Genomic DNA, 14,907 nt, shown 5'->3' with positions numbered 1-14,907 from the left:
AAAAAAATTAGTGTTGTTTTATATATATATATATTTTAAAAATTTTTATTCACTGCTTTTTGCTTTCTTTCCTTCACTTCCACCAGCACTTTCACTGGATAGAGGTCTCTTGGTAAAATATCTATCCAAAGAGATTTGGCTTTGCCTACTTTTTAAAATGTTTCTAAAATGACTTAGGCAGATGTCATTACTCCGAGCAGCAATACGGCCAGTGTGAACCTTTTCGGGTTGTTTCTTTTTAATAAAATCAGTCACTTTCTGATAATACCTCAAGATTTTTTTTAATTGAGCGAGACGAAGCAAATATGCGGACTGAGACCAATGAACAGAAGTGAATAAAAAATGGCGCTGCAAAATAATGTAGCGTTGTATGGTGAGTTTTTGTTCGTATCATGGAGCAAAAATATGTCGAATTTCACGTTGTATCCTGAAAATTTCGTATGCCAGGGCGTTCGTATCCTGAGGTACCACTGTATTAATATTTGAAGCAGAGCGCTAGCGAATCTTCTATGAGGCTTACAGAATTGTGTTTGTTCTCAAAATCCGTTTGATAGATTTTGATTAAACTTTGCTATTTTGCATTAATTGCAATGCAGAATCCAAAAATGCAATAAAAAATGGGTGTCCATGACTTCATTTTTGAGATGTAAGGTCGTTTCATGAGTGTGCACAACAAAACGATATCACACAAATCACACATTTTAGTCAGGCAATGTTTCACAATTGCTAGCACATCTTGTATGAGAGTTTAGAATCAAGTTCATTCTCAAAATTTAATGAATTTATTTTGATGAAACTTTGCTATTTTCCATTAATTGAGATGAGGAATTCAGAAATGTAATGTAGGTCCATTTAAATTAAAAAATTCAGCAACAAATTGCTTAACTTTCCTGACAACATTTAAAATTTTGGTCACTCTATCTTATACGATATTTTATTTTAAAAAACTGTTTACATTTTTAATTATTATAAAATGGCAAATAAATTTTATAAAAAAAATTGTAAATGCTAATAATGAATAAATCGTCATTAAGTCTGACACTACTTGAGATATGACACGCCCACTCTTTATCACTCCACCCTGTTGACCTTAAACCACCAAAATTTAATACCATCAATCTTTCGAATACACAAACCTTCCTGAAAATTTCAGAAATTTTTGATAAGCATCGGAGTTATTAAGCTACAAAGAGGGTAAACAGAATTGTGACTCACACACACACACACACACACACATTAACATCCATACATGCAGACATTTCTCAATGTTTCAAGGTCCCCTAAGTCCAAAGGTGTAAAAATCTGGGGAGGGCATTTTTTGATCGATTGCCATACTTTCCCTCTGTTATGCTGTTATGTATAACAGAGCCAAGAAAGTAAAAATAGGAGTACATGACTTTGTTTTTGATATACAAAGATATTACAGTGACAATGGTCATGGTCTTTGATGATTGAGTGTACTTAACAAAATTTAGGCCTAGGGATCAAAAATAAAAACAGTATTATATGTGCCCAACGGAAAATAGGTGCAAAAAATGAACAAAACACAAGAACAAAACAATCGCCATTGATTGCTTTGTTCTTGGATTGTCTCTCCATGCCTGGCCAGTACAAGGATCATGTCTTCGTGGCCTGCCTCTTAATTAATTAAAATTAATTATAATTTTAGATTGAACAGTACTAATATGTAATTACTTTAATTTATAAAGTTTAAATTCATATATATTTATGAGAATTACCACTATTTTTTTTTTTATATCTAAAATATTTAAATTCTGAATCAAATTTTATTTTAGATGAGTGAACAGAAGAAAAAAATACAGGAACAGGAGAAAAGAATTCTAGAACAGAACCGAATTATTGCTGAACAAGGTGCTCGCATTGCAGAACAAGAGGGAAAAATTAATGAAGTTAATAGAAAGTTGCTTGAAAATGATCGCCAATTTGCTGACATGGCTGAATTAAGTAGACCACGTGAGGATAATATCAACTCCAACATAACACAGTCTTTTATTAGTAATCTCCCAGATCAAGGAATGGATTCTAATACCAGTACCAAATGCAGAAAACCTTCATTGGTTTCACAGCTTTCTTGTAAAGAAAACAAGAAATGGTCCCAACATACACCAACACTGAAACGACCAGTAAGCTCAACTAGAAGCAAACGGTTATCAAAAAGGCAGAAAAAATATAAAGAATAGTTTCAGAAAGTCTGTTTGGAAAGGAATAAAATGGTTTTAAACTATTCAAACAGTAAGTTTTAATTATATAGTTTTTATATACCTTTCATTTCACCCTTTGTAATTTTAAAGTTGAAAATATTATTTTGTGAGAAGCTGGAGGTTCAGAGTGTAAAGCTCTAAACCCTTTTTTCAACGTCAGTCTGGTGAAGACCGCTCAATTGTCACTGGATAGCTGTTAATATAGTTGTCTCAAAATTGTTAGATCTGGAGGACAGTTTTTCCTGATGCCAGTTAGTACAGTGTTGTATTTCACATCCTAACTTGCGATTATGCTCAATTCATTTTATTGGAGGACTTTATATCGAATGGGAAGAGCCGTGGGTAAGTCGATAGGTGACCGGTTTGAACAATTGAAATCAATGCCAAGTTAACTAAACAACAAATTTTATAAACTAAAAGAAAAGCATATGATACAATAACCTGCTATATACTGACTAAAGCTAATATCTCAATTGACTGAGAGAGAATGTACAATTCTAATTACCGTTCTAAGTACAATACCTCGTGAAGATAACTTGATAGTTCTGGATCCAGTTCATACGATGGTTGGCAAGACAATTGTGGATCTGGTTGAGGGAGTCAGTAGGGAGACCTTCTAAGGAGATGGAGTCCAATGGAGATGAGACTGGAGCGAAGGTTGGTGGAGAGGGCTTCGTCTATTAGCTTTTTCGAAATATGTCCACCCCTTAGATTGGGTGCACAGCCATTATATTTTCCTCCAGTGTGGGAATTTGGTCAGGTGATTCTATGTTTGTTCATGATGACATTTTGAATGTTTCATTGCTGGGCTGGCTAGGGTGATGGGAATTTGACTTGTTGTCAGATTTGTGCAGTGAGATTCGTTTACATATTGACATTTCCCATGTATCAACAATTAGTTGTTATAAATTTATTTCAATTAACTCTCCAGGAGTTAATCAAAAAAAATTTTGTAGAATTTAGTATAAACACATTTAATTTTTTTCAATAATATGAAGTTAATTTTATAATAGTTCAGTAATTATGGAAAATGAATTTCTGAATTATCATCATTAAATTAGGTTTTATTGAAATAGACCCCCCTATAACACGGTAGATATGTTCCGTTTTATATGAATTCCGTGTTTTACAAGTCACTTAAATACATGAGCCAATTACAGCCTGGCACATGTGCAGTTTAGGGACTACGGCTGTTTGAAAGGTTTTCTTCCATAAAATTAATTGATTCTAGACTAATTTGATTCAATATTGTATATGACTCGACATTGTATAAAACTATGCTATAAACAAAAAATTGTAGGATTACTTACTGAGTGTACACCGTTTGACGATGCTATTGGTTAAGTTTGTTTTTGTTGTGGAGCAGCATATCAAACGGCGGGCGCATGTTTTCTGATAAGTTATTTTTCTGCANTTCTTCCATAAAATTAATCTATTCTAGACTAATTTGACTCAACATTTCCAAAATACGTATAATTTTTTGGGAATAATCCATATAAACTATGCTATAAACAAAAAATTGTGGATTACTTACCAAGTGTGCACCGTTCGACGACGCCATTGCTTAAGCTTGTTTTCGTCGCGAAGTGGCACATCGAATGGTGGGTGCATGTTTCCTGATAAGTTATTTTTCTGCGAAAAATTCGCTGAACTTTGGAGACATCATTAATATAAATATAATTTTTATGGCCGTTAAATAATACATGGTTTTTAGTAGGTCCAGTGCTTGTTTAAACTCAACGGTTTATGCAATATCTGCTATTGGTCTAGATTTGACCAATCCTTTCGCATCACGAGTTGGTGATGACGTTTTACCGTATTATACGAGTCTCTTTTAGTGTGTTTATACAAATACGATCGCAATTTTTTCGCCGTGTTATACGAATCCATATTATATGAACTCGTGTTATAGGGGAGTCTACTGTATTCTGTTTGCTTAATAAATTACATCAGTTACATGATATTTGATATATTGTACAGATATACGTAAATCTCAGAAAATTTGAAGTTGCGATTATTTCACTCCTTGAATTCTGAACTAACGAGAATTTCCTGTAATCAATGTTCCCTCTAATTTTTTTTGTCGATGAGCAGAACACATACTTTTCTGANTAAATTTAATAATTTTATATCAGTAAAAAACTAAAGTCTAATTCATAACTAATAAATTAACTATTCTTTTTAATTTTTATTTTAAATTTGTAAAAAATTGAAGCATTTTTTGCTAGCCTAAGAATATTAGATGCAATTAATATAGAGATTGCGGCCGACATTTTCATCATGAAAACATGAACGTCGAATGTTGAGTGCTGCAATCTGGCAAGTCTAGAAGGTTGACAATGGTGTTCGCTACATCTAGCATGGTGGGTAGAAGTTCAGCTTAAACTTTTTTTTTTTGTTTGGGGTTAAAATTATTACATATTTCATTAAAAAATGATTATTTAAGCATTTATGGGTAATATTGAAAAGAAACAGACAATTTTAATCCAGAAATTATTTAATTATTCAATTCTTTTGCAAGTGATATGAAGTGTCTATAGAATTTATATATATTTGTGTTCATAATAGCTTATCATAATTCTGTTGGAGTAAGTTTGTTCTTTCACAGCATCTTCTACCATCAAAGTGTAATAGGTTGGTAAATTTTCTAAAAATAATTTCCGAGCTGCTTTTGGATTTACATAAGCCACTACTTCCCTCAACGAAAGTATGATGCAGTCCTATCGTATGGTAGGAGACATGACGCTAATTGAAAATAATTATTTAGTGTTATTAAACATCATATAAATACTTTAAAATAGTTTAATTTGTTTATTTACCTTCACTGGTAACATTTACCGTTGTTAAACATTTCTGCCATTTTTCAACAAAATTCCATGAGTCAGTGCGCAACATGAACATATTGCGCAACATGTTTTACTTGAAGTTCAAACATCAAATGTGTATGTCTGCTTCCATAGAAGTTTAACATTTTAACTTTGGCTGTAACCTCTCTAATGCTTAAAAACTAATTTTGTTTTTTATTTCAGTTTTGTTAAATATTTATTTTGTATTTCTATGACAGGGTGAAAGATTTTTATATGATAAATAAAGATTTATCATCATTAATACTGATAGAATATGTTAAATTCCTTTTTTGTGATAAAAGTAGTTGAAATGAATATTCTGTTTAATTTTCAAACTTGTTTTCAAACAAGTTTTTTGGATGGCAGACTTGGGTTTTTTGACCATTGCTTAAATTCATAAAAAGTACAGATTATGATAAATGGTACTACAAGAACATTTTTTATAGGCTCTGGTTTAGACAATAATTAGAAACTGGTTTGTAGACCAACTTCTACATCTGTCCAGGTCTAGACTGCAGATTTCTCTTTGACTTCTTGTTTTAGGAATGGAAATTTTATTTTATTTCTTCCATTGTCTCCAAGAAATTTAATTAAGAATGGATATTGTGCTCATGTTTTAGACCAGGGGTGTCCAACCTTTTTGTTTTTCTGGGCAACATTGGAAGAAGTCATGGAGTTTTGGGCCACAAGTATATTATATATACTTGTGGCTCCAGTATATTTTGGCCCAATCCTTGAATATACAAGTATATTTAAGGATTACCATATCTAGATTATAGTAATAAGTATTAAAACTTTATTACAAAAACTTTATTACAGACACTTTCAATTTTTACTTAGAAATAAATAAATTCATTTGTTATAAAGGAGACAAACAAAAATTTATTTGAAAAAAACAAATATTTGTTTTATTTGGGTCTCTAATTAATAAAAAATGATAAAACACCATTTTAAAGTGCATTTTTATTCAACTAATATATTTATAAATATAATATGTAGCCCAAAAAGTAGCCAATGCGACAAATGATATTTTTTATGCCAAACTAATGAAAGGGTAGCCAAATTTGACGCAAAGTAGCCAAATCTTGCAATGCTAGAAGGATACTAAATAAAGCTGGAGTTGGGACTCAAAGGATTATAGACCCAAAAGTGAGGAAAGGGGAGAAAGGACAAAAGATAAAGAAGTGAGGAAAGTTGAAAAATTAAGGTTCACTATTTGCATAACAGAAGGTATATTTAACCTTTCTCACTACTTTTTATCTTTTGGCCTTTCTCTCCTTTCCATGAATTTGAGTCTATACTCCTTTGAGTCACAACTACAACTTTATTTAGTATTCGTTCCTCATTCACACATTTTCAAGTATTTGAAAATATTTCCTTTCCACTCAAAAATAAAATATGTATAAAGGTTTACAGCTTTGTGAAACTTCTTTTTTTGAGTTTGTGCCATTGGAATAAATAAATAAAATTAAAGAATTTGTCGGTTGTTTACACGTTTATTGGGCCACGGGTTGGACTGGAGAAAAAACTAGATTAAAAGAAATTCACACCTTAAATTACACCAGTAGTAGTATAATGCAAGAACAAAATAACACTTTATAATTATATTTTGATCTGGATGACATTCAATACAAATTTTATAAATCTTCATTTATGCATATTTTGAATCAAACTGGATACAAAATTAAACATTCGAGTAGGAAAGATTGACCATTAACTATGGGACAACAGTTATTGATTGCTTGATGATTAAATGGAATTAAAATAACCCAAAGTCAGGCTAGGAATTTTCTTTTTTCTTTAATTCTTTAAAGCAATTTTTTTTAAGAGTAACATTAATTTTACTGTTTATAAGTTTTAATGTAGAGTAATTATAGATTTACTTTAAAGTACAAATGCAAAAGTTGTGTGTTGCTTTTTGTCAGTCTGTCAATAAAAAAAAGGGTGGGATTCAAACCAAGTATAGAGAAGAGTAAAAGAAGACTCTCTTTATAAAATATCAGTGATGAGAATGACCCAAATCATTCTTGACTAAATTATTATTTTTAAAATTCAGAGCAAGTGTTAATGAACCAAACCTGATATGCCAACCAGCATATACCAAACCAAACCAGCATGAACTATGGCACTTATTTTTATGTGTGCGAAATATGAATAGAAACAAAATAAGGCAATAATTTATTGTTTCCAGTTTGAAACCGTTTTTAAAAATTTGTTTATTTGATAAAATGTAATCTCTATCTGATTTAAGAATTATATTTAACTATTTATTTATTTTGATAGTTGGCTATTTTAAAATTAATTAGAAAAAAATAAAATTTTTTCTTCTTGATTTAAGTTTTGACATTTTCTTATGATTATGTTTTTTGTAATTTTTGTTATATAAAAAAATGAGCAACCTAGTTGGTTCCCAACATCTAAAAACTAGGAGTAACAGTGGTAGATGTAATAACCAAAATTTCTCCGTTTGTTTAAATTAGGATTGTAAAGATTGACAGTTTACATTTTTGCAAGAAGTTTAAACTATGTCATAATGGGCTTGTGGCTTAACATTGATTTTACTCTATAAACTGAGTCTAGCAAAGAAATTTAGACATAATAAGCAGATTTCAAAGTCAAAGTTTTATCATTGATCTAAAAATGATGAATTTTAGATAAAGAAAAAATACTTTAGCAAAAGTTCTAGCAAACACAAAATCTAATGTACAAAATAAAACAATTTTTAATATTGGTTTAGTATTAACACATCAGGCTTTGATGTTTATATATATAATATTCAGCAATCAGTTAACAAAAACAAATGTTCTCAGCTATTTTTAGTAATAGTATCCAGGTTTAAACTTAAAAGAATAAAGTAATAATAATCTGGAATACAGGTATCCTTCATACAACATTGTACTTCTACAACATGGTTTTTGTTTTAACACTGTTTTGGAAATCGTCCATATAAAATTTCACAACTTTTAAGTGTAAACATTTTTATTCGATATTTTTTCTTCAAATAAGCACACATGTTGTCTCAAATTGAGCAAATTTGAGACTACACACACACTTACTTTAGAATATTGAAATTTTCAAATTATTTTGTGCTTTTTGTCAGGTTTATTTTAATGAAAACTGATAGTAAAATTTTTTTTTTTTTGACCTAGCTTTCCTATCAACCAGGTATCTTTGTCATTGCTTTCAGACTTTAGCCCTTAAAACTGTCAGTATGTTTTGTTTTTATAGATTAATCTTTGTATTTAGTAAAGTTTATTTAAACATTTTTAGGTAAGTGTTGTTAAACAGTTCTTTAACCATAAGTAAGTAATCATCCATAAAAATGACAAATGAAATAAGTCTTTATCGTGGTACTTGAACTGTTTCCATCGTGAACAATTTGGTATTTGAACAGAAATTCTGGAAAAAAATCACCTTGTACTTACTGAACAAATGTGACCCACTAGAACAAATTATCAATTAATATATTTTTATTTTGTCATCCATAGAAAATTATGATAAAAATAAAAAAATGAAGTTGTTGCTGATAGTTCTGATCAAGATCAGAAAAGCTCAGAAGATGAGGATACTTTGAAAAAAGAAAAGCTCCTTGTTTAACTAAAATTAACCACTCAGCAGTGAGCGATGACTATAGTCGTCAAGGGCGATCGTGTGGCAATGGTGACGGATGACTATAATAGTCAAATTCTTTTGAGGGGTATCGCCAAAAACTAGCCTAAAACTACCGCAAAAAAAAATTCACATGAAAAATGAATTATGTAACAATAAAAAAAGACTTTTCTTTACTAGACATAACTTTACAAAATCTTTTTTTGAAACAGTAATGAGAAATAATGTGAGAAAAAATACTCTAAAAATTTCGCACGTTTATTCTCCACTAATAAGCGGTAGCACCATACCTGACTATTTTACTGTCGAAAGGTTAATATTAACAATACTGTTAATTGTGCTTGNTTGAAAATGCATATACTGGGTGATCATAAATAAAGTATCTGTTCAACCTGTTGTCTAGAGGAATATTTAGCAGTCCAGAAGCAGCCAAATTTGGTATGGTGATTTTTTCTGTAAAAAAAAATGTATGAAAAGTTGCTACTCTGGTACCTTTTGCACTGCAGGCAACAAACATTTGTGCAACATATCCATGCTGTACAGAGAACTTAGCAGTGTAGGAAATACTGCTCAATGTGGTCTCCATTCTGAAGATGTAAAACTGGTAATTTAGTATTTTCAATTGATTGATCTTGTATGATGTTTCTATGAGTTACCAAATTGCAACTTGTACTTGATAAAGCAGTTTTTAAGTATTTCCACAAATAAAATTGCCTTTTTTAGTTACTTGCAGCACTAAAAGTGCCATAATGGTATGTTTCAGTACTGATTATGTTATGAAATTGTCTTCATGTCCTGAAATGTTACCATACCAGATTTGGTTGCACTTTGACTACTAAATATCTCTCTAGACAGCCAATGCTGTCTACAGAGATATTTAGTAGTACAAGTACTTCAGTTAGAATCACCTGATATATTAAACTTAAATTTTATTATATATTTATTATTGAAAAAAATTTATTAAAAGTTAAATATTTTTAATTACATTTATTAAATGTATATAAAATATACTAAATAATAAAGTAACTTAGACATTATTATATAAGGTGGTGATGATTAGATAAAGATACTAAGACAATTATGTAGAAGTTAAGACTGTTTACAGTTTGATGTTTATTTCTGTACTTAATAGATTATTAGAGATATTTAATACATATATTATTTATATAATTCTATTAAATAGCAGAAAACAGTATTATTTCATCAATGACATTCATTTTACAGAGGTGCTATGACCAGAAACAGTACTAGGTGGGTTTTTAGAAAATTTAAATTTTGGTGTTTTAGGCAAAGCTGTGAGATTATATTATTTTCTCTTAAGGCATTACCAGAATAGAACCTAACCTGAACTCTTTATCATGAACTCTGGGGGAAAAATATTGTCTAAAGGGAATAATTGGTAAAGCTGTAAATGAAGAGTTGAGTGAAAGAGAAACATTCATTTTGTCTTATGTTGATAAGAAAGTAATTTTATTTTGATTTAAGAGCAGCAGTCATGCTTTTTAAATGTATAAAAAGTAAGTAAATGTGGAAGAAAACTTTTCTGAAGAACACTTCCTAATGCTAATTTTGATAATATTTTAAACCCAAAAGATGATGATCAAAAATGATTCCAAAAGATACAATTAATTTATTCTTTGTTAAACATCTCAGATGAGTAAAATTAAATCTTAAGATGTCTGTTACTAATAATAAAATTGATGGAATTTTCCTCACAATTAAAAGGAATAGCGCATAGGGTGGAGAGAGCTGAGATGATGATAGACACTAAATTTATAAAGTCAAGCTTTAGAATTTGTTTTAAATAATAAAATTAATCAAATATGAATAAGTTAATAACATGGAACTTTTCATTGGCATATAGTTCCAAAATTAAAGAACTTTTTAATTTATTGAAAATGAATTAAAAATGGATTTTATATCTAATAATCAATTTTTTTATCAGGAATATTGGGCTTAATTCAATAATTATTAAGATAACTTTTGAAAGTGTTATTTTGAGTTTGAATTCAAAGAATGTGGCTAAGAATCAATGAAATTTTCATTAGACATTTGACTACATTATCTCGGCAATTTAGACAAAAATTGCTGTTACATAAAGCTGCTGGAGATAAGAGAATACAGTAACAGTGTGTTGTATGCTGATTATGTAATATCTGAAAATAAATATACATTTTCTTTCAGTGTGAATAAAGTTTTGTGTGCAGTCTGTTTTTTTAGAGGATGATCAGATTCCCTGGAAGACTTAAAGGAAATTCTAAAAATCTTACTGTGAAATTCCAATAGAAGTTGGAATTGTCACAGTTTCAAATCTAAATTGTATGATAATTCTTTTATTGCATTAGTAAATAGCTCTGAAATTGGTCTTATTGAAATATGGCTAGATAAAGGTGACAGAGTACTAAGTAATAAAATAAAGGGAGAAAATAATGTAGTGATAGGAGATTCTCCAAAAAAAATTGGATGTAGGGTGACATAAAGAAGGCATTGTATTATTTGTTAAAAAGCTATGGAAGCTATACTTTATTCTTATTCTAGTTCAAATTTAGTATTTGTGCTGTTGGAGGTTATCCTAGAGTACCATACCAAGTGATGCTCTAGGATAACCTCCAATAGTTGCCATTCTATTGATATACTTGCCAAATAATAAGACAGTGGATGTAATATTTAAGGAAATGGAATCTTAAGCAGGAATGGTCAACATATATAAGAGATCTGGATAATTTTGGGATATTTAAATTCAAGAATAGCTGAAGAAACAAACTCCTTTTATCAAAGTATAATAATAATAAATATTCATAATAATAAACTGAGTAAAGATAAATAGAAATAGATGCAGTTTGTTAAACTTTGCATTGAATAACAAATTAATTATAAAAAAGGTAAAATATTAAGTGATATACTTTCTGAATATACAATATGTGTGTGATTCTGGTGGATCTACAATCAATTTTATATTATGTTCAATGAACATTGTGTGTAGCTGTCAAAGCCTTAGTTTTACATTATGATGCTTTGACCATTTCTTATGTCATCAATTAAACAGCAAAACAAGATTGATAATAAATCTGAGTTAATAATGTTAAATAAAACTAAATATCAAATGATACCAAAAATTAAGTTTGATAAAGATAGCAGATTGAAACATTCATTCAAAATTGTTTAAAACCTATAAATTTTTCAAATGAATACTGTAATTTCAAAATATTTGATGAGAAAATGATGAAATCCATGTAGTCATTTTGTAGTATAGTTCCAAGGAGAGCTGCTCAGTAGCTCTCCTTGGGAATATACTACAAAATGACTTTATATCTTTCTATGTGACTACATGACACCATATAAAATGGCCTAAAATGGTGTAAACTCTGGCTTGATAGAAAATCTTTCTTTTGTAAACCTTACAAATCTGAGAATTTCAATATGGCACTTCTAACATCCAAAGGTTTTTGAGGACGACTACTTTATTTTTTTAATGTATTGTTACAAATGCATTTTGGAACAATGTATATTTTTGTTCCCTGTTTGGTGCCAATTAATTTAAAATATTTTTGACAATTTTTTAAATTCAAATATACAGATCGCATAATTTAAAAACTTGTTAAACGACCACTCCTGTATCCATATTAAATGTTACTCTGATATTTTACAGTTCAAATAGTGTGAAACAGCAAATGTTTAAAATTGTTCATTTTAACATTATTGATACAGGAGTGGTCTTTTAATAAGCTTTTTTAATTATGTGATCTGGGTGTATTAGACATTATTCCGAAATGCATTTGTACGAATAAATTAAATGAATAAAGTCATTGTTGTCAAAAACATTTGGATGTTAGAAGTGCCTTATTGAAATTTACACCCAAAACTTAATCATTCTGGANAATCATACAAATTTAAAGTAAAGGTTAAATTTTCTGTTTTTAAATAGTGTGCTTGTGTGTATCTGATAGACTTGTAGAAAACAGTTTCTTAAAGATTAGAAAATAAAAATTAAGATTTATAATAATAATATCTATTTTATATGGAAGTAGAATTTGCCTTTTATATGCATTTATAAACAAAATTTGTTAATCAGTTCTAAATACAAAGGAGTCTATACATGAAGTATTTTTTATATACAGTGGAACCTCTACATTCGTCATTAATCTGTTTCTAAGAACCTAACGAATATGGAATATAGAAACAATTTTTCTTATAATAATAAATAACTGATATTCAGCTAATCTGTTCCCATCCAAAAAAAAGGTACAAGAATAAAAATTATGTTGTTTATTAAACTTTATCTTTCTTGTACTAAATAAATACAGTATAGTGGTAGAAGGGGAAGAAGAGTAAGGCTGTTATTGTTTAGAAGATGACATACTATCAATTAGAACATTAGATAATTCCAGTTATGATCTCGGCATATTAAATTCTTTGGCTAAGTTGGAAACACTTTGTCCATTTTCAGAATTAGTAATAATTTTTTATTTTACCTCTAACAGCTTTCCTTTTTTGCTGTTTTTCTTCAGTGTGCTTTGTTGGAGCCATTGAAACTTGAGTTTTTGAAAATAATCAATGCGAGAAACCAAGAACACATGATGACTGCACGAAGCAGACTGATTAACTACAGCTAGCTAACATAGTGTTGCTGACTTAAAATTCAAATTTATAGCTAGACATTTTAATAAAAATATTCAAATCATATTGTTTTCATTAAAATTGTTTGATTTTTTTATAGCTAGATGACATTATAAAAATAGCTATGCCCTTATAATTTAAGTAATTTGCATAGCTAGATTGTTCATAAATCCACTAAACCTAGCAAAAAATTAGCTAAATTGACAACAAAAGCTAACATGACTAGCTGATCGGCATGGGCATGTGATTATAGCAGGACTGCCAGTGTTAGGAATGATGACAAATACAGAAAATACTTACCAATGCGGAAAAAAAAGGTCATCAAAATGTGACAAATATCAAATATTTCGAATGTAGAGGTTTCACTGTATTACAAATTTTAATAAACTTTAAACTATAATAAAATTGTTTTCAAATTATTAAAATTCTTACCTTCAAAACAATTTCTTATTTTGAAGGTAAGAGTAAAATAAAACTTGAAATTAAATCAAACTAAAATTGTTTTTTGCATCTGTCTACAAGTATGTTAACAATCATAGAATTATCATAATAAGTTTGTCAAAAGCTCTATGAATTGTAATATAGAAACAGATATTAAGAATATATTTTTTATATTACATAATCATATCAATCATAGCACATTACATGTAATACTTAATGTATTCATAAAAATTTAATTGAAAAAGTATTTCAGTTTTAATTATATTAATTCATTATTTGAGATAATTCAGCTAGCTATGGAACTGTTTCCCGTCCACTGAGCAGAAAAGTAGGCGTTCAACAGGAAATAAGCAGAATTCATTTATATATTAAGCAACTAAATGCTGCTAATGTTACAGTAAAGAAAGAACTTGCAGAAATAAAAGCTAAAGTAAGTAGTAATATATATATTATGTCATTTCTGCTGAAACATTTTTAAGTTATTTTATATAAATTAAATAATGAAATATGCATAATTAGTTACTAAAACTTGTACTTTTAAGTTATATACAGTGGTACCTCAGGATACAAAATTAATCCGTTCTGAAACTGAGATCGTATCATGAAAATGTTGTAAGGTAATCATTTTTTCCCATACAATTATATGTAAAACCAAATAATTCATTCCAACATGAAAAACACACTCAAATTAAAGCTAAGTAGTACATTAAAAAAAATAACTATAGTAAGGAAAATACTGAAAAATGTGTTTCGTAGTAGTAAATGTATAAATAAACATAATAGAATAATAATTAATAAAAAAAAATGTAGTTTTCTTTGTACTTTACCTTTGAGGATAGACGACAGTGGAGGTGTAAACTGGTGGCGGAAGAGAGGGAGAAGGGAAATGATACTAAAACTTAACTTACATAACATAATGTAATAACTTAAAAATAACTTAGAAAGGATAAAAAAATTAGTGTTGTTTTATATATATATATATTTTAAAAATTTTTATTCACTGCTTTTTGCTTTCTTTCCTTCACTTCCACCAGCACTTTCACTGGATAGAGGTCGCTTGGTAAAATATCTATCCAAAGAGGTTTGGCTTTGCTTATTTTTTAAAATGTTTCTAAAATGACTTAGGCAAATGTCATTACTCCGAGCAGCAATACGGCCAGTGTGAACCTTTT

General features: G+C 29.2%; 1 protein-coding gene across 1 annotated transcript in view; it reads left to right on the top strand.

Annotated features, from left to right (window-relative positions):
* Positions 1 to 14,907, top strand: part of LOC111641937 (F-box only protein 28-like) — a 46,993-nt gene that overhangs the window by 27,294 nt on the left and 4,792 nt on the right. Inside the window, exon 4 of the mRNA XM_023388190.1 lies at positions 14,026 to 14,165. Within this exon, the coding sequence (XP_023243958.1) occupies positions 14,026 to 14,165 (140 nt within the window). The remainder of the gene's footprint in view (positions 1 to 14,025; positions 14,166 to 14,907) is intronic.

Source organism: Centruroides sculpturatus, unplaced genomic scaffold (genome assembly GCF_000671375.1).
Source record: "Centruroides sculpturatus isolate CEXI.00-Female unplaced genomic scaffold, Cexi_2.0 scaffold1126, whole genome shotgun sequence".
Taxonomy (NCBI): domain Eukaryota; kingdom Metazoa; phylum Arthropoda; class Arachnida; order Scorpiones; family Buthidae; genus Centruroides; species Centruroides sculpturatus.
The sequence above is the reverse complement of the archived record's forward strand: the minus strand, read 5'-3'. Positions and strand labels throughout refer to the sequence as shown.